Source organism: Lissotriton helveticus, chromosome 1_1 (assembly GCF_964261635.1).
Source record: "Lissotriton helveticus chromosome 1_1, aLisHel1.1, whole genome shotgun sequence".
Lineage (NCBI taxonomy): Eukaryota > Metazoa > Chordata > Amphibia > Caudata > Salamandridae > Lissotriton > Lissotriton helveticus.
In genome coordinates this window covers 1,331,773,365-1,331,800,530 of record NC_136057.1, presented here as the reverse complement: position 1 = coordinate 1,331,800,530, position 27,166 = coordinate 1,331,773,365, and the positions used below count along the sequence as shown (strand labels likewise).

The following is a 27,166-nucleotide window of genomic DNA, read 5'->3' as shown; positions in this document are numbered from 1 at the left end:
GACAGGAACAGACTAATTTGCATATAGCCAGGTTCTGAACTGGGATGGTGCAGTGAGCTAAAAAACGGTGTTGGATCTAGCCCTGATCTCTTGACTGGGTGAGAGTATTGTGCTTAATTCAGAAACTCTGTCCATCACCACCCCTTGTTGTTAAATATTTTGTCCACCCTAAGCGTGGAAGGGTATACTCAGATGTGAGTCCCTTGCTCATTGCACGATCAGGATTCAAGCAAGCCGGGCCGACGAAGGCTGAAATGCCAGAAACCGGTCCCCGGAAGCTTGTTTCCTTCCCAGTGTAAGAATTGGCTTGGTAGTTTGGTTTGCCCTGTTCCCATCATGCACTGGGACAGGAACAGACTAATTTGCATATAGCCAGGTTCTGAACTGGGATGGTGCAGTGAGCTAAAAAACGGCGTTGGATCTAGCCCTGATCTCTTGACTGGGTGAGAGTATTCTGCTTAATTCAGAAACTCTGTCCATCACCACCCCTTGTTGTTAAATATTTTGTCCACCCCAAGCCTGGAAGGGTATACTCAGATGTGAGTCCCTTGCTCATTGCACCATCAGGATTCAAGCAAGCCGGGCCGACGAAGGCTGAAATGCCAGAAACCGGTCCCCGGAAGCTTGTTTCCTTCCCAGTGTAAGAATTGGCTTGGTAGTTTGGTTTGCCCTGTTCCCATCATGCACTGGGACAGGAACAGACTCATTTGCATATAGCCAGGTTCTGAACTGGGATGGTGCAGTGAGCTAAAAAACGGTGTTGGATCTAGCCCTGATCTCTTGACTGGGTGAGAGTATTCTGCTTAATTCAGAAACTCTGTCCATCACCACCCCTTGTTGTTAAATATTTTGTCCACCCCAAGCGTGGAAGGGTATACTCAGATGTGAGTCCCTTGCTCATTGCACCATCAGGATTCAAGCAAGCCGGGCCGACGAAGGCTGAAATGCCAGAAACCGGTCCCCGGAAGCTTGTTTCCTTCCCAGTGTAAGAATTGGCTTGGTAGTTTGGTTTTCTGTTCCCATCATGCACTGGGACAGGAACAGACTAATTTGCATATAGCCAGGTTCTGAACTGGGATGGTGCAGTGAGCTAAAAAACGGTGTTGGATCTAGCCCTGATCTCTTGACTGGGTGAGAGTATTGTGCTTAATTCAGAAACTCTGTCCATCACCACCCCTTGTTGTTAAATATTTTGTCCACCCTAAGCGTGGAAGGGTATACTCAGATGTGAGTCCCTTGCTCATTGCACCATCAGGATTCAAGCAAGCCGGGCCGACGAAGGCTGAAATGCCAGAAACTGGTCCCCGGAAGCTTGTTTCCTTCCCAGTGTAAGAATTGGCTTGGTAGTTTGGTTTGCCCTGTTCCCATCATGCACTGGGACAGGAACAGACTAATTTGCATATAGCCAGGTTCTGAACTGGGATGGTGCAGTGAGCTAAAAAACGGTGTTGGATCTAGCCCTGATCTCTTGACTGGGTGAGAGTATTCTGCTTAATTCAGAAACTCTGTCCATCACCACCCCTTGTTGTTAAATATTTTGTCCACCCCAAGCGTGGAAGGGTATACTCAGATGTGAGTCCCTTGCTCATTGCACCATCAGGATTCAAGCAAGCCGGGCTGACGAAGGCTGAAATGCCAGAAACCGGTCCCCGGAAGCTTGTTTCCTTCCCAGTGTAAGAATTGGCTTGGTAGTTTGGTTTGCCCTTTTCCCATCATGCACTGGGACAGGAACAGACTCATTTGCATATAGCCAGGTTCTGAAATGGGATGGTGCAGTGAGCTAAAAAACGGTGTTGGATCTAGCCCTGATCTCTTGACTGGGTGAGAGTATTCCGCTTAATTCAGATACTCTGTCCATCACCACCCCTTGTTGTTAAATATTTTGTCCACCCCAAGTGTGGAAGGGTATACTCAGATGTGAGTCCCTTGCTCATTGCACCATCAGGATTCAAGCAAGCCGGGCCGACGAAGGCTGAAATGCCAGAAACCGGTCCCCGGAAGCTTGTTTCCTTCCCAGTGTAAGAATTGGCTTGGTAGTTTGGTTTTCTGTTCCCATCATGCACTGGGACAGGAACAGACTAATTTGCATACAGCCAGGTTCTGAACTGGGATGGTGCAGTGAGCTAAAAAACGGTGTTGGATCTAGCCCTGATCTCTTGACCGGGAGAGAGTATTGTGCTTAATTCAGAAACTCTGTCCATCACCACCCCTTGTTGTTAAATATTTTGTCCACCCTAAGCGTGGAAGGGTATACTCAGATGTGAGTCCCTTGCTCATTGCACCATCAGGATTCAAGCGAGCCGGGCCGACGAAGGCTGAAATGCCAGAAACTGGTCCCCGGAAGCTTGTTTCCTTCCCAGTGTAAGAATTGGCTTGGTAGTTTGGTTTGCCCTGTTCCCATCATGCACTGGGACAGGAACAGACTAATTTGCATATAGTCAGATTCTGAACTGGGATGGTGCAATGAGCTAAAAAACGGTGTTGGATCTAGCCCTGATCTCTTGACTGGGTGAGAGTATTCTGCTTAATTCAGAAACTCTGTCCATCACCACCCCTTGTTGTTAAATATTTTGTCCACCCCAAGCGTGGAAGGGTATACTCAGATGTGAGTCCCTTGCTCATTGCACCATCAGGATTCAAGCAAGCCGGGCCGACGAAGGCTGAAATGGCAGAAACCGGTCCCCGGAAGCTTGTTTCCTTCCCAGTGTAAGAATTGGCTTGATAGTTTGGTTTGCCCTGTTCCCATCATGCACTGGGACAGGAACAGACTAATTTGCATATAGCCAGGTTCTGAACTGGGATGGTGCAGTGAGCTAAAAAACGGTGTTGGATCTAGCCCTGATCTCTTGACTGGGTGAGAGTATTCTGCTTAATTCAGAAGCTCTGTCCATCACCACCCCTTGTTGTTAAATATTTTGTCCACCCTAAGCGTGCAAGGGTATACTCAGATGTGAGTCCCTTGCTCATTGCACCATCAGGATTCAAGCAAGCCGGGCCGACGAAGGCTGAAATGCCAGAAACCGGTCCCCGGAAGCTTGTTTCCTTCCCAGTGTAAGAATTGGCTTGGTAGTTTGGTTTGCCCTGTTCCCATCATGCACTGGGACAGGAACAGACTAATTTGCATATAGCCAGGTTCTGAACTGGGATGGTGCAGTGAGCTAAAAATCAGTGTTGGATCTAGCCCTGATCTCTTGACTGGGTGAGAGTATTCTGCTTTATTCAGAAACTCTGTCCATCACCACCCCTTGTTGTTAAATATGTTGTTCCCTTGACAGCATGGCCTAGGGTTTGGTCCAAGGACTTGATTAACTTCAAAGAGGTCTACCCTATCACAAGCAGATGACGCTAACACCCAGGCCTGCATTCTTCTTTTGTCCCCCAGTCAGACAGGCCCCCATCACAGTGGACTGCTTGTTGACATCACAGTATCAGATCCTGTTGGAGTTTCAGTACCTGCTTGACAAGTCTGCTCAGGTTGTTCATATGACACTTGTGGCATACTTCAAAGAGGCCTTCCATGTCACAGGCAAATGATAGATGACACTTGATCAGGGCTCTTCTTTTGTCAAAGAAAGTCTGGGTCCAAACACAGTGTACAACCTGAAATTACGGTGTCATACCTTGTGTGACAGGTCTGGTGGGCTTTCATATACCATTTGGGGTGTACTTCAAAGGAGATAAACAGAATGGCAAAACAATTTGTATGTATCTAATGTCTGGTTACTGAAAGCTTAGCTTTGTTCTTTCAGACGCCTGTCTCTGAGTTTATTGAGGGTACAGGGACTGCCTAAAACCTAGTGTTCGACATGCGAGGACACTATGATTACCATGGTTAAAGCCCACAGAGAGCTCCAGCCCTCAGAGCCGAACTTAGGTGTGGCTGAGGACTTCATCTATCTTGAAAATGTCCAAAGTGGGTAGGGTTAGCCCTGGGAACCTTTATTCCATTGGATGAGGTGCCCCAGGAGCCACTCTCATCCACTATCTTATGTCAGACATAATTGTGGTCTAGACCTGCTCTCTATTGTACCCAGGACAAAGAAGTGGACACCAAGGGTCATGCGGCAGACCTCCTGTTTAAGCTATGGTAATACAACAGGCTACAAGAGGCCATTCCTGCATCAGCCCAACTGATCAGTCGCAACTGGACCAGGATGGGCCTACTGCCTCCATGTAAGTCTCCAAGGGCCTACAGTGACGTCTGGGGAGGAGGGAAGGCTTTAGAATTGTACTACTGTGGTGAATTGAGGCTTAAAGGACTAAAGTGAGAAGGTAAAATGTTTGACCAGGACGAACCCCATTAGTGTCTCTGACCCATGCTCCATTTCGGTTAGTGTCAATTTGCTCCTATCTCAATATTCTACCACAACTATCACTATCACTTCACTATCACTGGAAATTTGTGTTTCCTAGCCCTGTATTGCCGGAAAAATTTCAAATGTATATCTTCAGTTTCCCTTAATAGATTTTTGTCATTTTGGTGTAGTTTTGTTGATTACATTTTACTCAATATTTCTAAATAATTTTAGGATTTTTAATATTTTGCATATTAATTACTGATTTAGTCCTGCTAAAAGTCTTCCACATTGCCTCTAAATCAAGGCTGGCTGCTCTGTGCCACAGCACAGTTGCAGGGTGGTTGAGATCAAGTTTATTAATAAACTTGAATGATTCATCCCAACAAAGATTGCATGTGTTACTTGAAGGCAGTACATACCTCCACCCCCAACTAATAACCACATTTATGATACTTGTATGGGCCTTGTTTAGTGTCTGCCTACACAAGCATGCCCTTTTGGAGATAAAGTTGGTAGTGATGTTCCTGCCCTTGAGATCTACCCTAGAGATTTTTTTTACTAGATCTGAGGTCATGTGCTCTTGTGCTCCCTACACATTAAAAGTTATTCTGTGAAAAGCGTTAGGCCCAGCTTTACCATCTCTTTGACTGTGCAAGGCAGCATATGGTGTTTATTACCAAGCGCAAAAGATGGTTTGGGCTGACAAAAGTGCCAATTTCTTGTCTCTTTGCATCAAGGGGTCTTTACTGGGGGGGGGGGTCAGATCAGTGCAAACAACCATAGGTTCTGATGCAAAACCCAATGTAGTAAGGTAGCCAGACTGGACATTGAGTAAAAAACAAACAGCTACATGAAGCAGACCGTAACAAGGGAAAATGTCTTTGCTTCTCAAAAACAACCAAGCATATTACATAGCAAACATTACGTTGAGATTCCTTCTGAGTTTGTCTAGGCATAGGAATCTACACAGGAAGGCCCAACTCCCATTAAAAATACTGTACTAGACAGCGTACTGTCACCTCTGCACCGTAGTGCAGTGCGGTGTGTGATAAAAATTGTGTTAAAAGAAGTGGGTGACCCAATATTCCCTTGCGGGCTCGGGCAAATTATGTAAAGTGAAAGGTGCCAACAAGGAAATTTGTTTCAAACAAAAGTTTACAGACATCAAATTGTATCTAATACAGATGAAATTAACCATATTAGGGTCTGTGCATAATTTGTCTCAAATTGTGGGACATAACAAACAAGCAAAATGAAATGAAAAAGTAGCAACACTGGAAATCTTTATGAAAAAAGATTGTTTATATAAGTAAATATTCAGAAATTCGGAGGATACAAATTTTATCGTAGATTAAATCAAGAATTTCAAATGTTTAAAGGAATAAATTAATTGACCTCTCAAGCATCTGAATAAAAGTCCAATCAATATGATACATAACAAATGACTCCTCTTGTTTGAATAGTGAAAATCAAAAGCGTAATTAATAAACAACGAAGAGATGGACTTTAGCAGTCAACGTTTCGGTCTTATGTTGTTAAATCGCAAGACCTTCTTCAGGACAACATGTATTTGTAGCGGTGACCCCCTATACAGAAAGAAATAATGTAATCCATTACCATCATATCTTAGTTATCCCAAACAATGTTTTAAGAAATAAACAACAATCAAAATAACATATATAACCCGTGTGCAACCTATATCTAATTGATATATGACCATCTTATTAACAAAAATATTTATTCAGCCTTAGTTATCTTAAGTGCAGTAAGCCTGTAAGGTCGATAACTAAAACAAATTGCACTAAAACCTTATATCCTACAGTCAAAAAGGCACATTTTTTTCTTTCTGTTCTGATTCATACTGACAATATTTGCATTCAAAACTCATGATAACCATGACTAAAACACATCTCATAAGGTCGTATCAATTTCTTCAAAGACAAATTCTATGCAGTTCATATTCAAAGTGACATTATTTCAGATTATTAGTGACTGATGCTAGTCATTACTCAGTGTGTATTTTATTTACCATGCTGCCTTATGTTAGATCAGATATCAAGAGGAGGCTAAATGTATTATTCATGAAGTTCCCATTTGTATCTCGCCGATACAAGGGCTCATGTTATGCCTTGTACTGGGTTGGGATTGCGCCACGTTGCGCCAAACATAATTCCCTGTAACTTGATATGAAACAAATGTAACAACTGAGATGCCCGAACACCGTGCACTTTCACAGTACTGATACCGCCTTTGATTTTTAAAGAGTAAACGTCATCAGATCAGGTTTTAACATATTGATAGAGTCAAGGATCTCACTTTTAACTTACTTGCTCCAGTGAGCGAAGCGTTCTAATCCAGAAATCAATGGCCTGATATAAATACGTATTGAGCAGTCAGAATAATTCTGAAAAATAAATAAAATAATTTGCGTGTCAAAATAACATTTCGCGTTGGAATAGTTGTCTAAACTCTCGTTTGCGTCCGAGATGCTAGACTTTACCTTGTTTCTTTTGGTCACAGTTCATATGCTCAATGGTCTTTACTTTACAGCTTCTAGCAATTTCGTAGCAATAGTTATTCATAAGCTTTGAATCTGTCAAATAAGAAGCAAGTAAAGCATTTTAATATGTATTTTACGAACTAGCAAAATAATTAATTAACTGAGCTTCATTGAGTAAATGCTCTACAAGGTTATCTGGCTAAATGGTTTATACATAAAGAAAGTTGCGAAAATAGTGGCCATAAAACGACTGCTTCATGAATATTTGACCATGCACTTGTGTCACTTTGTAAAGAGTGCAAAGCCGAAGCTTGACCGTGTGGTCAATATCTTTAAATCCAAAAATCTGCTACCAATGATCGCGCATTGGAAATAAGGCGTCCGATTTGTGACGGCTTACCTCAAAAGTGTGTCCGTGCAAGAAAGAGGTATGAATCACGTCTGGTCGAGAAACGGCGAACACAGCGTGTCACGCTGTATTTAAAGCCGAGTCATAGAGAGAGGCTCGTGTACGGAGGCCATCTTTGAATGGTGCCGAATAATGCTTGGATGTAGTTCAGACCTTACCTAATAATTCTTGAATTTAAGAATTGCTGAATAAATTGCATATACGGGCATTTCTTATAGAAATATTACTTAGCCAAGAAAAAACTAAATTAACTATGTGACATAGCAAACATGGATCGATAGCAGCTCTATCTAATGAGTCCGCAGTAGAATTGTATCTGGTGGCCTTTGTTAGTGAATCGACTTCTACACAGATCACAATTATCCTAGTTGATTTATGTGTGTATAGTGTGGTTATTGTTGGGGTAACATTGAAGGCTTATAGGTATTGGATATTTGAGATAAGGGTTTTTATATCATGGCTGTCACAAGAAAGTGCTCACAGTCTTAGATCATCACAGCAAAATTCACATTGCCAACATTTAAATGATTAATCCTTATCTCAACAAACCTGTACTTCATAAATGAATAAACCGCATAGCGTTGGTTAACCAAAAACAGTATCACATAAAGAATTCAACATCTACACATACAGAGTAGACAGATGAAAGAATGCGGATTGTGAGATATCATTATAACATGCATGCTAATGTTTGCCATTCATAAAGGAATTAAGACCCCTCCTAAAGCTGTCTGTTGTATCAATCCAGCGATTTTCTTTAAGTGTCAATGCCCTGTTAACATTCTTCTGTCTGATGGTTGGTTTAACTATTTCTAGTACCCACCATTCCATCTCTTTATCTGTATGCTTCAGTTGGATGTAGTGGTCAACAAGGGGTGCACTCAACTTTACAACGGATTCTGGATTGGTGTTGCAAAATTCTTTGTTTTACCATTTGGGTTGTTTTCCCTATGTAGGTAAGACCACAGGGGCACTTAATGCAATACACCACATTAGTGGTTTTGCAATTAGAAAAGTGTTTGATTGTTGTAATGCTGCCATTTACCTCGAAACATTTGATGTTACTAGTCGAGGCACAAGCTATACAACTGTTGCATTTAAAATGGCCTTTGATAGGTGCTAGTTGTTTCATGTTGTCTATTGTGTCAGTTGCTGGTGGTTCATGGGCATGTACCAGACGGTCGCGTAAATTCGGACCGCGTTTGAATGCAAACAGTAGTTTTTCACTGAGTTCAGGCAATGCTGTCAGCAGGGACAAATGTTTGCTGACAATCTTCTTAACCTGATTGGTTACCGTGCCAAATGTTGTAATACAGACAAGAGGTTTTTGATCTAGTTTCTGTTTTGTGTCTAACAGAGCTTCTCTATAATTGTACCACGCCCTTTTAAGTGAGTTTTTGAGAAGTTTGTTAGGATATCCTCTGGCTTTCAGCTTATCTTTTAGGATTTTAGCTTCTCTAAAATAGTCCAGCCGTCTGGTGCAATTTCTTCGTAAACTTCGAAACTGCTCGAAGGGCAAACCATCACTGAGAGCCTTCGGGTGATGGCTATTGCATTTCAACAATGTGTTCTTTGCTGTTGGCTTCGTAAAAAGAGTAGAGTAAAGGGTGTTGTCCTCTCCTACTTTAATTGTTATGTCAATAGTGAACCTACGATTAGGATTTTTACTATTTATCCTGCTGTGGAATTCGCCCAAAAGTTACTAATTCCCCTTCCAAATTAGAAATACGTCATCAATGTATCTCAGCCAACATGAAATATTGGCTGAGAAAGGATTGAGTAGATGGTAAATGTATTTGTGCTCAAAGTCTGCGATGTAGATATTAGCTATGTCGGGGGCATAAATTGCCCCCATTGCAACTCCTTTGAGTTGCTGGTAGAAGGTTTTCTCATAAAGAAAGAAATGTTCACATAGGGAGATTCTAATACATTCAATGATGAACTCCGTTGGCACATTGTGAGGTCTCATCCGGGCATCGAGAAGTTCCTCAATTATCTTCAACACTTCATTTTGAGGAATATTGGTATAAGGACTTTCGATGTCCATTGATACCATAATCTCACTGTTTGAATCAAAATCATGATTTTCAAGTTTTTTAATGACTGTAGTTGTTTCCCCGATGTATGTATCAGACTCAACTGCAAATGGCTGTATGAAATAGTCAGAATATTGCGCTAAGGGTTCCAGAATCGAATTGCACCCTGAGACTATAGGCCTCCCAGGGGGTGTCAAGGCATGTTTATGAACCTTTAGGAGAATATAGATGGCAGGGACTGTGGGTGATGTATTGATTAGGAATGCAGCTTCCTTTTCACAAAGCCAGCCCCCTTCTAGCCCTTTTATACTTAGTGATGCAATTTCTTTCTCCAATCTGGCTGTGGGATTGGTTGTTAGTTTTTTATAGTTTGTCTCAATTGTCAGTTGTTTTGACATTTCAGCTTTGTAGGCTGCGCGGTCCCATAACACTATGCCCCCCACCCTTATCGGCTGGTTTAATTATGGTGTCAGATAGTGATTGTAGATCTTCCAATGCCTGTTGTTCTTCCTTTGAGAGATAGTTTTTCACAAAGGGTGATGTCTTGAATAGATTTTCTACATCAATGATCACTGCACTTTCGAAAGTTAAGATTTCCTTAGCCACCTTATTGTTAGGAGGAAAAAAATGTCGATGGATGAGGAAGACCTGTAAGATTTCTTGGTTGTTGTACGGAAGGTGGAACTCCGGCAAAGAAGTTCTTAAGTCTAACCAATCTGAAAAATGTATATAACTCCAATTTGGTTTGGAATCGACTATTCCTATTAGTTGGAATGAAGGAAAGACCCGCTGTTAACACCGAAATGTCGGCTTCAGCTAGTACATGGTTGGAGAGATTAAAGATTGGAATGACTGTTTCATTGTTTACCACTCGTAGTATTGGTTCCGGGTTTGTCTCTGACCCGGAGTGTATTGGTTGCGGAACCATCTTTGTTTGGCACCTCGTGATTTCCGTGGTGGCCCGACCCTTTCCTGTCCTGCCCTAAAAAAGAAGATTGTCTTGAGATGGACGGTTGTTGATCATAATTGGGTCTGTATGGACCAGCGGGAATTTGTTCACTATCTGTGTCAGATCCTGTGTCAGAGAACGTTTTTGTTTTGTATTGGTTAGGGCCTGAGTTGGTTCCTTGATTGTGGTAATAATCCTTGTGTAAATAGGGATAGGTTTTTTCTTTGCTATATCTGCGTATATCCTTGTGCAGTTTGTCTGTCTTTTTGTGAGAGTTCAACTCTTCAAACTCTTTGATGGTTAATGCCACTCTGTCTAGTAGGGCCTTAGCGTTAGTGATGTTACTGTCGAAAGTCTTTATTAAGCATGGGCGTGAAATCCGTTCCGCTCGCAGATTTTCGGCAAATTCGCAATCCGCGAACTCTCGCAAACTTGCCGAAAATTTGTAAAATCCGTGCAAAGCGGATTTTTTGCTTGGTCGCACTTGCCAACTAGAATACTATACAATTTTGCGGGAGTTGCGAACACGTAGATGCGGCGGGCAGCGACAATCTCGCAATCGCGAGGTTGCAAAATTTGCAATTTCGCACAAGAAATCCACCAGCAGGCAGCATAAACCTTGAAAATTATGATTTTTATCAGAATAACTCCTCAGGTTGACATTTTCCTGCACTTTTTCTTTGCAAGGAGTCCATTTTGGGGGGGGGGTGGGAGGAAGGAAGTGCCCCACGGTCTCCAACTTCCTGTTCCTGTCCAGCAGGCTCCTCCCAGTGCTTTCTTCATGTGCTGGTCACTTTGATTTGGATCTTGACCTGGAAGGGTTACTTTTTGTGGATGCTGCTGGATATTTGGATTTTTGCTAAACTGAAAGCACTCAGCAGGTACAAAAGTTCAATCTTATCATTAGTAACCTTTCCCTGTAGTGCTTCCTAAGGGGCCCCTTCAGAGTTCATTTGCCTACTTGCAACTATTCTATGACCCTGCTCTGACCCTCACAGCAGGCTCAGAGAATAGCTACAAGTATACAACAAAGGTCCTGTTAAAAAATTGCACTGCAACAGAAAGCAATTACAGACAAAACTGAAAGCACTCAGCAGGTGCAAAAGTTCAATCTTATCATTAGTAACCATTCCCTGTAGTGCTTCCTGAGGGGCCCCTTCACAGTTCAGTTGCCTACTTGCAACTATTCTATGACCTGCTCTGACCCTCACAGCAGGCTCAGAGAATAGCTACAAGTAGGCCACAAAGGTCCTGTGAAAAAAAATTGCACTGCAACAGAAAGCAAATTACAGATAAGGAAGCAGGTGCCAGCCAGACTGGAAGTTTAAATTCAGTGACACATTAATCAACCCCAAATTAATTCATGTCCGTTGAAGCAGGGCAGGTGTGCTTGCTTTTTTCACCCCCATAATCTACAGTGATAAACCAACCAGAGGGTGGCAGTGATGTACCAGAGGGTGGCATGGGTGTACCAGAGGGTGGCAGTGGTGAAACAGAGGGTGCTGTGAACCTGTGATGATGAACCAGATGTAGAAACAACATAGTCGCGGCCGTTGCGAGCCGACAAGTAAGTTCGCAATTGCGAACTGGTACACAACCCTCGCGAACTGGCAGAAACCCTTGCGAACACAAAAAGAGAGAGAGTTCGCGGATTTTGCGGATTGCGAATCCGTAAATACGCAAGTTCGCGGATTGCCAATTCGCAAAATCCGCCCATGCTTAGCCTTTATACTAATATTCCTCAAAATGAAGTGTTGAAGATAATTGAGGAACTTCAATGCCTGGATGAGACCTCACAATGTGCCAACGGAGTTCAACATTAAATGTATTAGAATCTCCCAATGTGAAAATGTCTTTCTTTATTAGAAAACCTTCCACCAGCTACTCAAAGGAGTTGTAATGGGGGCAAATTATGCCCCGACATAGCTAATATCTACGTCGCAGACTTTGAGCACAAATACATTTACCATCTACTCAATCCTTTCTCAGCCAATATTTCATGTTGGCTGAAATACATTGATGACGCATTTCTAATTTGGAAGGGGAATAAGGAACTTTTGGGCGAATTCCACAGCTGGATAAATAGTGGAAATCCCAATCTTAGGTTCACTATAGAAAGCAGCAACAAAGAAATGAACTTTCTCGACATAACAATTAAAGTAGGAAATGACAACACCCTTTACTCTACTCTTTTTACCAAGCCAACAGCAAAGAACACAAGGCTCTCAAGGATGGTTTGCCCTTCGGGCAGTTTCTTCGTTTAAGAAGAAATTGCACCAGACGGCTGGACTATTTTAGAGAAGCTAAAATCCTAAAAGACAAGCTGAAAGCCAGAGGATATCCTAATAAACTTCTCAAAAACTCACTTAAAGGGCGTGGTACAATAATAGAGAAGCTCTGTTAGAAACAAAACAGAAACTAGATCAAAAACCTCTTGTCTGTGTTACAACATTTGGCACGGTAACCAATCAGGTTAAGAAGATTGTCAGCAAACATTGGTCCCTGCTGACAGCATTGCCTGAACTCAGCGAAAAAACACATTTTGCATTCAAACGCGGTCCGAATTTACGCGACCGTCTGGTACATGCCCATGAAGCACCAGCAACTGACACAATAGACAACATGAAACAACTAGCACCTATCAAAGGCCATTTTCAATGCAACAGTTGTATAGCTTGTGCCTCAACTAGTACAATCAAATGTTTAGAGCTAAATGGCAGGATTACAACAATCAAACACTTTTCTAATTGTAAAACCACTAATGTGGTTTATTGCATTAAGTGCCCTTGTGGTCTTCCCTACATAGGGAAAACGACCCACATGATAAAACAAAGAATTTTGCAACACCAATCCAGAATCCGTTGTAAAGTTGAGTGCGCCCCTTGTTGACCACCACATCCAACTGAAGCATACAGATAAAGAGATGGAATTGTGGGTACTAGAAATAGTTAAACCAACCATCAGACCGAAGAATGTTAAGAGGGCATTGACACTTAAAGAAAATCGCTGGATTGATACAACAGACAGCATTAGGAAGGGTCTTAAATCCTTTACTGAATGGCAAACATTAGCATGCATTGTATAATGATACCTCACAATCCGCATTCTTTCATCTGTCTACTCTGTATGTGTAGATGTTGAATTCTTTATGGGATACTGTTTTGGGTTAACCAACGCTATGCGGTTTATTTATTTATGATGTACAGGTTTTTTGAGATTAGGATTAATCATTTAAATGTTGGCAATGTGAATTTAGCTGTGATGATCTAAGACTGTGAGCACTTTCTTGTGACAGCCATGATATAAATACCCTTATCTCAAATATCCAATACCTATAAGCCTGCAATGTTACCCCAACAATAACCACACTATACACACATAAATCAACTAGGATGATTGCGATCTCTGTAGAAGTCGATTCACTAACAAAGAGCATCATTTACCCAGACTATTAACACCAAGTATGAAGGATAGTGATTGTTTTCCTACCTAACCAGGATAATAAACACTAAATTAACATAGCAAAAATAACTAGCCAAAAAGGGCCGCCAGATACAATTATACTGCGGGCTCATTAGATAGGGCCGCTATCGATCCATGTTTGCTATGTTACATAGTTAATTTAGTTTTTTCTTGGCCAAGTAATATTTCTATAAGAAATAACCGTATATGCAATTTATTCTGCAATTCTTAATTTCAAGAATTATTAGATAAGGTCTGAACTACATCCAACCATTATTCGGCACCATTCATAGATGGCCGCCATACACAAGCCTCTCTCTATGACTTGGCTTTAAATACAGCGTCACACGCTGTGTTCGCCGTTTCTCGACCAGACTTGATTCAACCCATGTTCTTGCACGAACACTCTTGAGGTAAGCCGTCACAAATCGAACGCCTTATTTCCAATGCGTGATCATTGGTAGCAGATTTTTGGATTTAAAGATATTGACCACGCGGTCAAGCTTCGGCTTTGCACTCTTTTATTTTTATTTATTTATTTATTTGATTTATATAGCGCGTTATAACCCGGGGGTCTCTAAGCGCTTGTCAGGATCCACAGATACGAGTACAGAAAAACAGCTGGTCATAAATTACAGGCAACCCCACGCTTGCTGAAAGAGCACTGTTTTTAATTTCTTTCGGAAGGACAACAAATTGGTTTCCTTCCGCAGTTCCATTGGCAGTTTGTTCCAAAAAGCTGGGAGAGTAAAGGAAAAGGTGCGACCACCTACGGTAGCCAGTCTGCAGCGTGGTTGAGTGAGGAGGGTAGCTTCTGCAGATCGTAGCGCCCTACCTGGCCTATAGGGAGACAGGCGAGATTTCAAATAACTTAGCGCCCTGCCATAAAGGGCTTTGTGCACAATGCACAACCCTTTAAACATTACCCTCTGCTTAACTGGCAGCCAATGCAGTTCTCGCATGAGGGGGGATGCATGCGTGTTCCTCGGCTTTTTGAAAATAAGTCTTGCCGCATCATTCATGACAACCTGCATCTTATTCAAGAGTTTTTGCGGCAGCCCTATGTACAATGAGTTACCGTAGTCTAGCCTAGCTAGGATTGTAGCAGAGACCGCACGCCTCAAGGTGGAAAAGGACAACAATGAGGAAACTTTCCTAAGTTGCCGAAGAAGGCCGACACAAGTACCCACCACAGCCATAACTTGTTTCTGCATGGACAGCTTACCATCGACTTGGATGCCCAGGCTTTTAACAGCGGCCGCCGGTTCCGGGGGTGACCCTAGTTCCCTTGGCCAGAATCGATCATTCCATGGGTTGCCAGCGATGGTGATTGGCAACACCTCGGTCTTACTATCACACTACCGTAGATTGGGGGTCAATAGGGAAAGTTTATAGACCACTAGATATACATTCCCTAGTACATATTCAACAACATAAAGTATATCTATAGTCTGAAACATGTGTCAATAGTAGTGTGTCTCTCAAATTAAACCACTAGTGAATCATCAATTATTGAGAAACTGTAAGAAAAGGGGGAGACATCCCTTAAGGATAAGAACCCTCACTCACCCGAAGGTGACATGCTTCATCATTTGGGTCCTCCTTACCAAATGCTGAAAGCCTAGTCAACATTGGGAGCTACTACTTCAGGGAAATTTAAGGAAGGAGCTCAGAGATGTTTTATTATATTATGAATGGTAAGGAATAGGATGGTAATCCCAAAAGTGAGCTCAGGTGTAGTGAGGTGTGCAGCGCTGTATGAAATATGAGTAGTGACGTTAAAACTATCTAGGTAGAATCACAAGAACAAGCTTTAATAATGTGTTCTACCTGACAGGGTTAAAAAGAGAACAGCACAGTGGTATAGATTTAAAACCACTGTCACTAAGTGGTCAACATGTTTCAGCCTCTCGATCACTACCCGTGTATCAGGTCGGTACCTCGACACCCACGAGATCTACTCCCGGGACTAGCTCTCGTGGGTGTCGAGGTACCGACGGATAGAGCGGGGCCTCCTTCCAGAGCAGTCTGCCAGGTAGAGGTGAGGCAGGACTATCCTACACTTGAGGACACCTGGGTATGACCTGACTGACAAAGAGAAGCAGGACGACCGGTTTTGTATAAATAATTTTTATTATTACTTCAATATGATTTTCACTTAACATTGCAGCAGCATTATCACAGAGTTTATCTGGTCCTGAAGAAAGCCGCTGATACACGGGTAGTGATCGAGAGGCTGAAACATGTTGACCACTTAGTGACTGTGGTTTTAAATCTATACCACTGTGCTGTTCTCTTTTCCTTAAGGGATGTCTCCCCCTTTTCTTACAGTTTCTCATTAATTGATGATTCACTAGTGGTTTAATTTGAGAGACACACTACTATTGACACATGTTTCAGACTATAGATATACTTTATGTTGTTGAACACCTCGGTCTTGTCAGGGTTGATCTTTAAAGAGTTCATGGACATCCAATTGGCTGTGTACTTCAAGATGTTTTGCAATCTTGCAAAAGCATCCAGACCATCGTCCAATTGGATGATGATCTGGGTATCATCCGCGTAATTGTACACATGGCAGTCCATCCGATTACAAAGTGACACGAGTGCATGGTCAAATATTAATTCATGAAGCAGTGGTTTTATGGCCGCTATTTTCGCTACTTTCTTTATGTATAAACCATTTAGCCAGATAACCTTGTAGAGCATTTACTCATTGAAGCTCGGTTAATTAATTATTTTGCTAGTTCTTAAAATACATATTAAAATGCTTTACTTGCTTCTTATTTGACAGATTCGAAGCTTGTGAATAACTATTGCTACGAAATTGCTAGAAGCTGTAAAGAAAAGACCATTGAGCATATGAACTGTGACCAAAAGAAACAAGGTAAAGTCTAGCATCTCGGACGCAAACGAGAGTTTAGACTACTATTCCAACGCGAAATGTAATTTTGACACGTAAATTATTTTATTTATTTTTCAGAATTATTCTGACTGCTCAATACGTATTCATATCAGGCCATTTATTTCTGGATTAGAACGCTTAGCTCACTGGAGCAAGTAAGTTAAAAGTGAGATCCTTGACTCTATCAATATGTTAAAACCTGATCTGATGACGTTTACTCTTTAAAAATCAAAGGCGGTATCAGTAGTGTCAGAGTTCACGGTGTTCGGGCATCTCAGTTGTTACATTTGCTTCATATCAAGTTACAGGGGATTTTGTTTGGCGCAACGTGGCACAATCCCAACCTAGTACAAGGCATAACATGAGCCCTTGTATCGGTGAGATAGAAATGAGAACTTCACGAATAATAAATTTAGCCTCCTCTTGATATCTGATCTAACATAAGGCAGCATGGTAAATAAGATGCACACTGAGTAATGACTAGCATCAGTCACTAATAATCTGAAATAATGTCACTATGAATAAGAACTGCATAGAATTTGTCTTGGAAGAAATTGATACGACCTTATGAGATGTGTTTTAGTCATGTTTATCATGAGTTTTGAATGCAAATATTGTCACTATGGATCAGAACAAAAATAAAAAAATGTGTCTTTTTGACCGTAGGATATAAGGTTTTAGTGCAATTTGTTTTAGCTGTCGACCTTACAGGCTTACTGCACTTCAGATAACAGTAAGGTTGAATAAATATTTCTGTTAATATGATTCATGTAAGATGGTCATATAAGCTGTTTTTTAGACTCAATTATACATAGGGTGCACACGGGTTATTATGTTATTTTGATTGTTGTTTATTTCTTAAAACATTGTTTGGGATAACTAAGATATGATGGTAATGGATTACATTATGTCTTTATAGGGGGTCACCGCGACAAATACATGTTGTCCTGAAGAAAGTCTTGCGATTTAACAACATAAGACCGAAACGTCGACTGCTAAAGTCCATCTCTTCGTTGTTTATTAATTACGCTTTTGGTTTTCACTATTAGAACAATAGGAGTCATTTGTTATGTATTATATTGATTGGACTTTTATTCAGATGTTTGAGAGGTCAAATAATTTATTCCTTTAAACAATTGAAATTCTTGATTTAATCTACGATAAAATTTGTACCCCATGAACTTCTGAATATTTACTTATATAAACAATCTTTTTTCATAAAGATTTCCTGTGTTGCTACTTTTTCATTTCCTTTTGTTTGTATAAGTTATGTCCTACAAATGAGAATTTGAGACAAATTATCCACAGACCCTAATATGGTTCAGTCAGATTAATTTCATCTGTATTAGATACAATTTGACGTCTGTAAACTTTTGTTTGAAGCAAATTCCATTGTTGGCACCTTTTACTTTACTTAATTTGCCCGAGCCCGCAAGGGTATATTGGGTCACCCAGTTCTTTTAACATTGTTTAAGGGCAGACGTTGTCTGCTGTGGGCCACTCTCTTAAAAGTGGTTAAATAGTAATACTCAACAGATTGCATCTTAATTTTCCCTCTCCTCAGACGTAATCCCAATGTCTGAAGCTGAGACTCTTTCATATTCAGATGAATATGTTCTAAAGATTGCATCAGGTCCCTCATTATTAGGAAATAAGGGTAGCACAGTTCATCTGCCATTGGAATCGGACTTGAACCAGCTTGAACGACTCAAAAAAAAGTTGATCAGAACTGAATTGCATGCTAAATTCTTAACAGACTGCCTGAATGCCAATATAATCCCCAGTGGCCTTCAGATAAGAAACATTCCAATTATTTTCATATATGACGAGGAGTTTAAGATCGGGTTCAGCTTTGCAGCAAACAAGTGCTCCCGCATCTGAATGGTGCTCAGCATTGAGACCGCCTTTAGAGTAATCAAGCTCCTCCTAAAAGAGATAGAAACTCTAGAGAACAAGATCAACACTGACTGTAACATCACTAACGCTAAGGCCCTACTAGACAGATTGGCATTAACCATCAAAGAGTTTGAAGAGTTCAACTCTCACAAAAAAACAGACAAACTGCACAAGGATATAGGCAGATATAGCAAAGAAAAAACCTATCCTTATTTACACAAGGATTATTACCACAATCAAGGAACCAACTCAGGCCCTAACCAATACCAACAAATGGGATCTGACACAAATAGCGAACAAATACCCGCTGGTCCATACAGACCCAATTACGATCAACAACCGTTCACCTCAAGACAATCTTGTTTTTTAGGGCAGGACAGAAGAGGGTCAGGGCCACCTCAGAATTCACGAGGCGCCAAACGAAGATGGTTCCGCAACCAATACACTCCGGGTCAGAGATAACCCCAGAACCAATACTACGAGTGGTAAACAATGAAACAGTCATTCCAATCTTTAATCTCTCCAACCATGTACTAGCTGAAGCCGAAATTTCGGTGTTAACAGCGGGTCTTTCCTTTATTCCAACTAATAGGAATAGTTGATTCCAAACCAAATTAGAGGTATATACATTTTTCAGATTGGTTAGACTTAAGAACTTCTTTGCCGGAGTGCCACCTACCGTACAACAACAAAGAAATCTTACAGGTCTCCATTATGCATCGACATTTTCTCCACCTAACAATAAGGTGGCTAAGGAGATGTTAACTTTCGAAACTGCAGTGATCATTGATGTAGAAAATCTATTCAAGACATCACCCTTTGTGAAAAACAATCTCTCATAGGAAGAACAACAGGCATTGGAAGATCTACAATCACTATCTGACACCATAATTAAACCAGCCGATAAGGGTGGGGGCATAGTGTTATGGGACCGTGCAGCCTACAAAGCTGAAATGTTAAAACAACTGACAATTGAGACAAACTATAAAAAACTAACAACCAATCCCACAGCCAGATTGGAGAAAGAAATTGCATCACTAAGTATAAAAGGGCTAGAAGGTTGCTGGCTTTGTAAAAAGGAAGCTGCATTCCTAATCAATATATCACCCACAGTGCCGGCCATCTATATTCTCCCAAAGGTTCATAAACAGGCCTTGACACGCCCTGGGAGGCCTATAGTCTCAGGGTGCAATTCGATTCTGAAACCCTTAGCGCAATATTCTGACTATTTCATACGGCCATATGCAGTTGAGTCTGATACATACATCAGGGACACAACTACAGTCATTAACAAACTCGAAAATCATGATTTTGATCCAAACAGTGAGATTATGGTATCAATGGACATCGAAAGTCTTTATAGCAATATTCCTCAAAATGAAGTGTTGAAGATAATTGAGGAACTTCTCGATGCCCGGATGAGACCTCACAATGTGCCAACGGAGTTTATCATTGAAAGTAATAGAATCTCCCTACGTGAACATTTCTTTCTTTATGAGAAATCCTTCTACCAGCAACTCAAAGGAGTTGCAATGGGGGCAATGTATGCCCCGACATAGCTAATATCTGCGTCGCAGACTTTGAGCATAAATACATTTACCATCTACTCAATCCTTTCTCAGCCAATATTTCATGTTGGCTGAGATACATTGATGACTTATTTCTAATTTGGAAGGGGAATAAGGAACTTTTGGGCGAATTCCACAGCTGGATAAATAGTAGAAATCCCAATCTTAGGTTCACTATAGAAAGCAGCAACAAAGAAATGAACTTTCTCGACATAACAATTAGAGTAGGAGATGGCAACACCCTTTACTCTACTCTTTTTACCAAGCAAACAGCAAAGAACACATTGTTGAAATACAATAGCCATCACCCGAAGGTTCTCAGGGATGGTTTGCCCTTCAGGCAGTTTCTTCATTTACGAAGAAATTGCACTAGACGGCTGGACTATTTTAGAGAAGCTAAAATCCTAAAAGACAAGCTGAAAGCCAGAGGATATCCTAACAAACTTCTCAAAAACTCACTTAAAAGGGCGTGGTACAATAATAGAGAAGGTCTGTTAGAAACAAAACAGGAACTAGATCAAAAACCTCTTGTCTGTGTTACAACATTTGGCACGGTAACCATTCAGGTTAAGAAGATTGTCAGCAAACATTGGTCCCTGCTGACAGCATTGCCTGAACTCAGTGAAAAACCACTGTTTGCATTCAAACGCGGTCCGAATTTATGCGACCGTCTGGTACATGCCCATTAAGCACCAGCAACTGACACAATAGACAACATGAAACAACTAGCACCTATCAAAGGCCATTTTAAATGCAACAGTTGTATAGCTTGTGCCTCGACTAGTAACATCAAATGTTTCGAGCTAAATGGCAGGATTACAACAATCAAACACTTTTCTAATTGCAAAACCACTAATGTGGTTTATTGCATTAAGTGCCCCTGTGGTCTTCCCTACATAGGGAAAACAACCCAAATAGTAAAACAAAGAATTTTGCAACACCAATCCAGAATCCGTTGTAAAGTTGAGAGTGCGCCCCTTGTTGACCACTACATCCAACTGAAGCATACAGATAAAGAGATGGAATGGTGGGTACTAGAAATAGTTAAACCAACCATCAGACAGAAGAATGTTAACAGGGCATTGACACTTAAAGAAAATCGCTGGATTGATACAACAGACAGCTTAGGAGGGGTCTTAATTCCTTTACTGAATGGCAAACATTAGCATGCATGGTATAATGATATCTCACAATCCGCATTCTTTCATCTGTCTACTCTGTATGTGTAGATGTTGAATTCATTATGTGATACTGTTTTGGGTTAACCAACGCTATGCGGTTTATTCATTTATGATGTACAGGTTTGTTGAGATTAAGATTAATCATTTAAATGTTGGCAATGTGAATTTCGCTGTGATGATCTAAGACTGTGAGCACTTTCTTGTGACAGCCATGATATAAAAACCCTTATCTCAAATATCCAATACCTATAAGCCTTCAATGTTACCCCAACAATAACCACACTATACACACATAAATCAACTAGGATAATTGTGATCTGTGTAGAAGTCGATTCACTAACAAAGGCCACCAGATACAATTCTACTGCGGACTCATTAGATAGGGCTGCTATCGATCCATGTTTGCTATGTCACATAGTTAATTTAGTTTTTTCTTGGCTAAGTAATATTTCTATAAGAAATACCCGTATATGCAATTTATTCAGCAATTCTTAAATTCAAGAATTATTAGATAAGGTCTGAACTACATCCAAGCATTATTCGGCACCATTCAAAGATGGCCGCCGTACACGAGCCTCTCTCTATGACTCGGCTTTAAATACAGCGTGACACGCTGTGTTCGCCGTTTCTCGACCAGACGTGATTCATCCCTCTTCCTTGCATGGACACCCTTTTGAAGTAAGCCGTCACAAATCGGACGCCTTATTTCCAATGCGCGATCATTGGTAGCAGATTTTTGGATTTAAAGATATTGACCACACGGTCAAGCTTCGGCTTTGCACTCTTTACAAAGTGACACGAGTGCATGGTCAAATATTCATGAAGCAGTCGTTTTATGGCCACTATTTTCGCTACTTTCTTTATAGCCAGATAACCTTGTAGAGCATTTACTCAATGAAGCTCGGTTAATTAATTATTTTGCTAGTTCGTAAAATACATATTAAAATGCTTTACTTGCTTCTTATTTGACAGATTCGAAGCTAACGAATAACTATTGCTACGAAATTGCTAGAAGCTGTAAAGTAAAGACCATTGAGCATATGAACTGTGACCAAAAGAAACAAGGTAAAGTCTAGCATCTCGGACGCAAACAAGAGTTTAGACTACTATTCCAACGCGAAATGTAATATTGACGCGTAAATTATTTTATTTATTTTTCAGAATTATTCTGACTGCTCAATACATATTCATATCAGGCCATTGATTTCTGGATTAGAACGCTTATCTCACTGGAGCAAGTAAGTTAAAACTGAGATCCTTGACTTTATCAATATGTTAAAACCTGATCTGATGAAGTTTACTCTTTAAAAATCAAAGGCGGTATCAGTACTGTCAGAGTGCACGGTGTTCGGGCATCTCAGTTGTTACATATCAAGTTACAGGGGATTTTGTTTGGCGCAACGTGGCGCAATCCCAACCTAGTACAAGGCATACCATGAGCCCTTGTATCGGCGAGATACAAATGAGAACTTCACAAATAATAAATTTAGCCACCTCTTGATATCTGATCTAACATAAGGCAGCATGGTAAATAAGATACACACTGAGTAATGACGAACATCAGTCACTTATAATCTGACATAATGTCTCTATGAATAAGAACTGCATAGAATTTGTCTTTCAAGAAATTGATACGACCTTATGAGATGTGTTTTAGTCATGGTTATCATGAGTTTTGAATGCAAATATTGTCACTATGAATCAGAACAGAAAGAAAAAAATGTGCCTTTTTGACTGTAGGATATAAGGGTTTAGTGCAATTTGTTTTAGCTATCGACCTTACAGGCTTACTGCACTTAAGATAACAGTAAGGTTGAATAAATATTTCTGTTAATATGATACATGCAAGATGGTCATATAAGCTGTTTTTTAGACTCAATTAGATATAGGTTGCACACAGGTTATATATGTTATTTTGATTGTTGTTTATTTCTTAAAACATTGTTTGGGATACCTAAGATATGATGGTAATGGAATACATTATGTCTTTATAGGGGGTCATCGCTACAAATACATGCTGTCCTGAAGATTGTCTTGCGATTTAACAACATAAGACCGAAACGTCGACTGCTAAAGTCCATCTCTTCGTTGTTTATTAATTACGCTTTTGATTTTCACTATTAGAACAATTGGAGTCATTTGTTATGTATTATATTGATTGGACTTGTATTCAGATGTTTGAGAGGTCAATTAATGTATTCCTTTAAACATTTGAAATTCTTGATTTAATCTACGATAAGATTTGTACCCTATGAATTTCTGAATATTTACTTATATAAACAATCCTTTTTCATAAAGATTTCCCGTGTTGCTACTTTTTCATTTCATTTTGCTTGTTTAAGTTATGTCCCACAAATGAGAATTTGAGACAATTCATGCACAAACCCTGATATCGTTCAGTCAGATTAATTTCATCTGTATTAGATACAATTTGACGTCTGTAAACTTGTGTGTGATAAAAGGCAGCCATGTTAAATTGCCAGTGCAGGGACTGACCGCAGAAGCAGGTCAATCTTAGTAGATATGGCTTTGGACTTTGTTTTCTGTCTTGCACAATGCAGTACCCAAACTTGGTTGAGTTACTTGACAATTTAGTAAAACTAGGTCTTAGAGTTTACTGACTGATAACATTTATTTTTATCCCAATTGCATTTATTTACAAGCAGTTGCAGTTGATTATGAGTAGGGCTCCCGGTTTTCCGTTTAAACGGATATTTACATATAAATACAGGCAGAAACATTTGTTTCCTTCCTCTGTATTTATAAATAGGGAAAAATACTGACAAACCGACCATGTGTTTATCCGTGTCTGAGGTTCACAGGGGCTGCAGAAAGAAATGTGAAACCATTGCTAGAAAAGAAAAGGAGGGAGCACCATGTGTAAGTGGGAGGGGACCCGGGGACACTCTAAAATCACAGGGGGCATGGAGCGATACCAGGAGGGTCATCATGATGTCAGAGGAGGTAGATGGTGACTCTCAGTATCTTTACTATTCCTGTTTGGGGGAAATTCTCAAGGAGTGAAAAGGTCATTATTATATCATCTCGAGTGACTCTGCCAACATTGAAAACGCAGGGTGCTGTCCCGACCCACTCAGAAATTGTTTAAACAGAAGGGGTTATATGCAACACATCTCTAGCATCACCACAACAAAATCCTTTCTGGCTTTGAGTCCTAAGTAGTGTCGTCCCTCTACTGGAGTTCTTAATAACTTCAAACTGTTGCCAATAAGGGACAGCTTAAGGGCATAGGCAAGTAGGGCTCCCTCATTTGGTCAAGTCCCTTAGACTGGGTCTTCAAGGGCAGCACCCTTATTTATCTTGAAGTGAGTAACCATGTCCAAATCTCGGCGTCTGCCCACCATCCTGTGATCCTGGGCAAATCACTTGATTTACCAGTGCCTATGGAAATTAGAGTGATCTTGTGTAATCAAACTGGCGCTCATATCAAGTGCTTCAATGCCTTTGGTGCGTGCTATGCAAAACAGGCACAAATGTACAATGATGTAAAACATCATTATTTTCTTTGAGAAAAAACGCTCCCCAGGCAAAAGGTAACCATTCAAGATGGACAAGAGAAACATGAAGAAATGGGAGGCATTAAAGTAAAATTTGAATCTTGGTGTTTACTTACCCATTCCGTGATTCTGGGCAAATCACTTAAAGTGAAATTCTGGCTCATGCAACGGGTACAAGCAGCAAGAGGCCACTCGCACACTGTTCCCTGGACTGCTTTTGCTCTGAAGTGAAGGGTGTTAACTCCTTTGGTGCTCATGACGAGCCCAGCTCATCATGAGTCACAGTGCTGCTGTGCTCATGATGAGCTGGGCTCATCATAACGGCTGCGCTCCGCTCACGTGCGATTGATTCCCCGCCTGTGCGGGAGAATTAATCAGTGGGTGGAGTCGTGATGAGCCCAGCTCGTCATGAGCACAGCTCCACTGTGACTCATGATGAGCACGGCTCATCACGAGCACCGCAGGGCCGTGCTCAACCCCGCGCCGTGGGGCAATTACCGCCGCAGCGAAGGGGTTAACAGTTGATAAAGTTAAAGGAGATCGTTGTGCTGGAGGCGTGCTTACCTGTTAAGGCTCCTTGTGGGCAGCTGAGGTCCGGGTGCTCCTTTGTACGTTGGGTACTTCGGAGCATATTTATGCGGCGACCCATGCCGCGGAAGGAGCACCACCCTGAAAGAACCGGGGCCCATGCGGTCTTGACTACGGGCCGAGAACATGGGACAGCAGCGTATGGATTTTGCACGAATTCCACACAGCGAGGCCCATCTGTGGGCTTGAAAAGTTACCAACTGAACATTAGCACGACGTGAGGCACTACAAGTCCCATAAGTCCCATCCAGGGCGTGCATCCAAGCAAGAAGGGGGGTGGTGCCTCAAGCGCTCTTTCATAACTGCCAAAGCCTCTGAAGAGAAGTGGGGACACTTCGAAACGCGTCAGGCATCCAGGGCAGTTTGAACAGTTAAAGGATATCGTTGTGCTGGAGGCGTGCTTACCTGTTAAGGCTCCTTGTGTGCAGCTGAGGTCCGGGTGCTCCTTTGTACGTTGGGTACTTCGGAACTGGAATATATATATATACATATATACATATATATCTAAACCTATAACGACCGAGTTCAAGTGTGCATTGTCTAATTAAATAAATGTGGAAAAATACTAGCTGCAGCGTCTTCTTTTGCTTTGCAACACAAATAAATGTGGATATATACAGAAAAAATGACCCAAAAATAAATATGGATAAATACAGATGGGAATGTAAAAAAAATAAATACCATAAAACCAGGAGCCCTAATTATGAGTGATGCAGATGGAATATCACTGGTAGCACATATCACTGTAGTGATCCCCAAATAGCATCTTCCGGACGATCCAAATTAAAAGCAATGCAAAATACAGAATACAAATTTCTTTCAAATTACCTAGATTGTCCTGTGATAAGTGTAATGCAGGGGTTATTAATAGGATTCAAAATATTTGGAGAACGACCAAGAACAAAATACAGGAGACAGTGACCAGAAGAGCTATGCGCAAGGTTTAACTTTTTATGCAGCATACAAAAACCCATGACACAAATAAAAATATGTGATTCTGAGGAAGCGAAAATCAGCATTCAGGCAACAGCATATGTAAATGCTCTAGTTGACCGTTGAACCTCATCTCATGTGGCTGACATTGTGCCAGATCTTCAGAATTGCTTTGTCTTCGCCAAGTGCCCCTACTTTATGCAGTAATGGGCAAAATGTTTATGAGGCAAAATTGTAAATAAGTTCACAATGAAACAACTCTTACATGCACCAATGCCACTCTTAATTATTTCCTTTTCAAGTTTACTTATTATTCATTTCATCCTCGTCATGCATTCTTTGTTCTTGCACAGTTTCTGGCATCTCCTTTCTCTTGCTACTATCACCTCCTTTATATTGCAGGAGTGCTCACATTTATATCCTGATGACATTCTACTGATGCCCTCTCACACTGTCAAAGCTCAAAGAACTTACTTGGCAGGATTCTGGTGGTAAGGTAATGCCTTTGAAATTTGGGGTTCCCTTGAACATTCTGCAGATCCATCTTAATACTCCTTGCTTTGTTATATCAGAATGTGTCATCCCCTTCCCTAATATTGGGGACAGGTAGTTGGTTGGGTTGAAACCTGAAGACTTCATCATGAACAGCAGAAGAATCTCCACAAAAAGAAAAAGTTGACGGGGTTCCAACTTCATTATACCGCTGGGTGAAAGCAAAGTAAAAAAGAGTTTCATTGTGCTACAATAATACATCCAACGTTAATCACATCATACTATTCTCTAAGAAACAGTCAAACATACCACATAACTTAGATTAAACACACTTGGCCTGTGGTCAGGAGATTGTTGAATCAACCAGAAAAATGAGATATAGCCCCACAAGGCAATATATAAAAAGGGGAGGCTACTGCTAACAAGTGGGA

General features: G+C 41.0%; 1 protein-coding gene across 1 annotated transcript in view; it reads right to left on the bottom strand.

The window, feature by feature from the left end:
- Positions 1-26,939, bottom strand: part of LOC144763972 (von Willebrand factor A domain-containing protein 7-like) — a 262,295-nt gene extending 235,356 nt beyond the window's left edge. Inside the window, exon 1 of the mRNA XM_078650071.1 lies at positions 26,718-26,939. Coding sequence (XP_078506197.1) covers positions 26,718-26,939 — 222 coding nt within the window. The remainder of the gene's footprint in view (positions 1-26,717) is intronic.
- Positions 26,940-27,166: the final 227 nt, after the last annotated feature.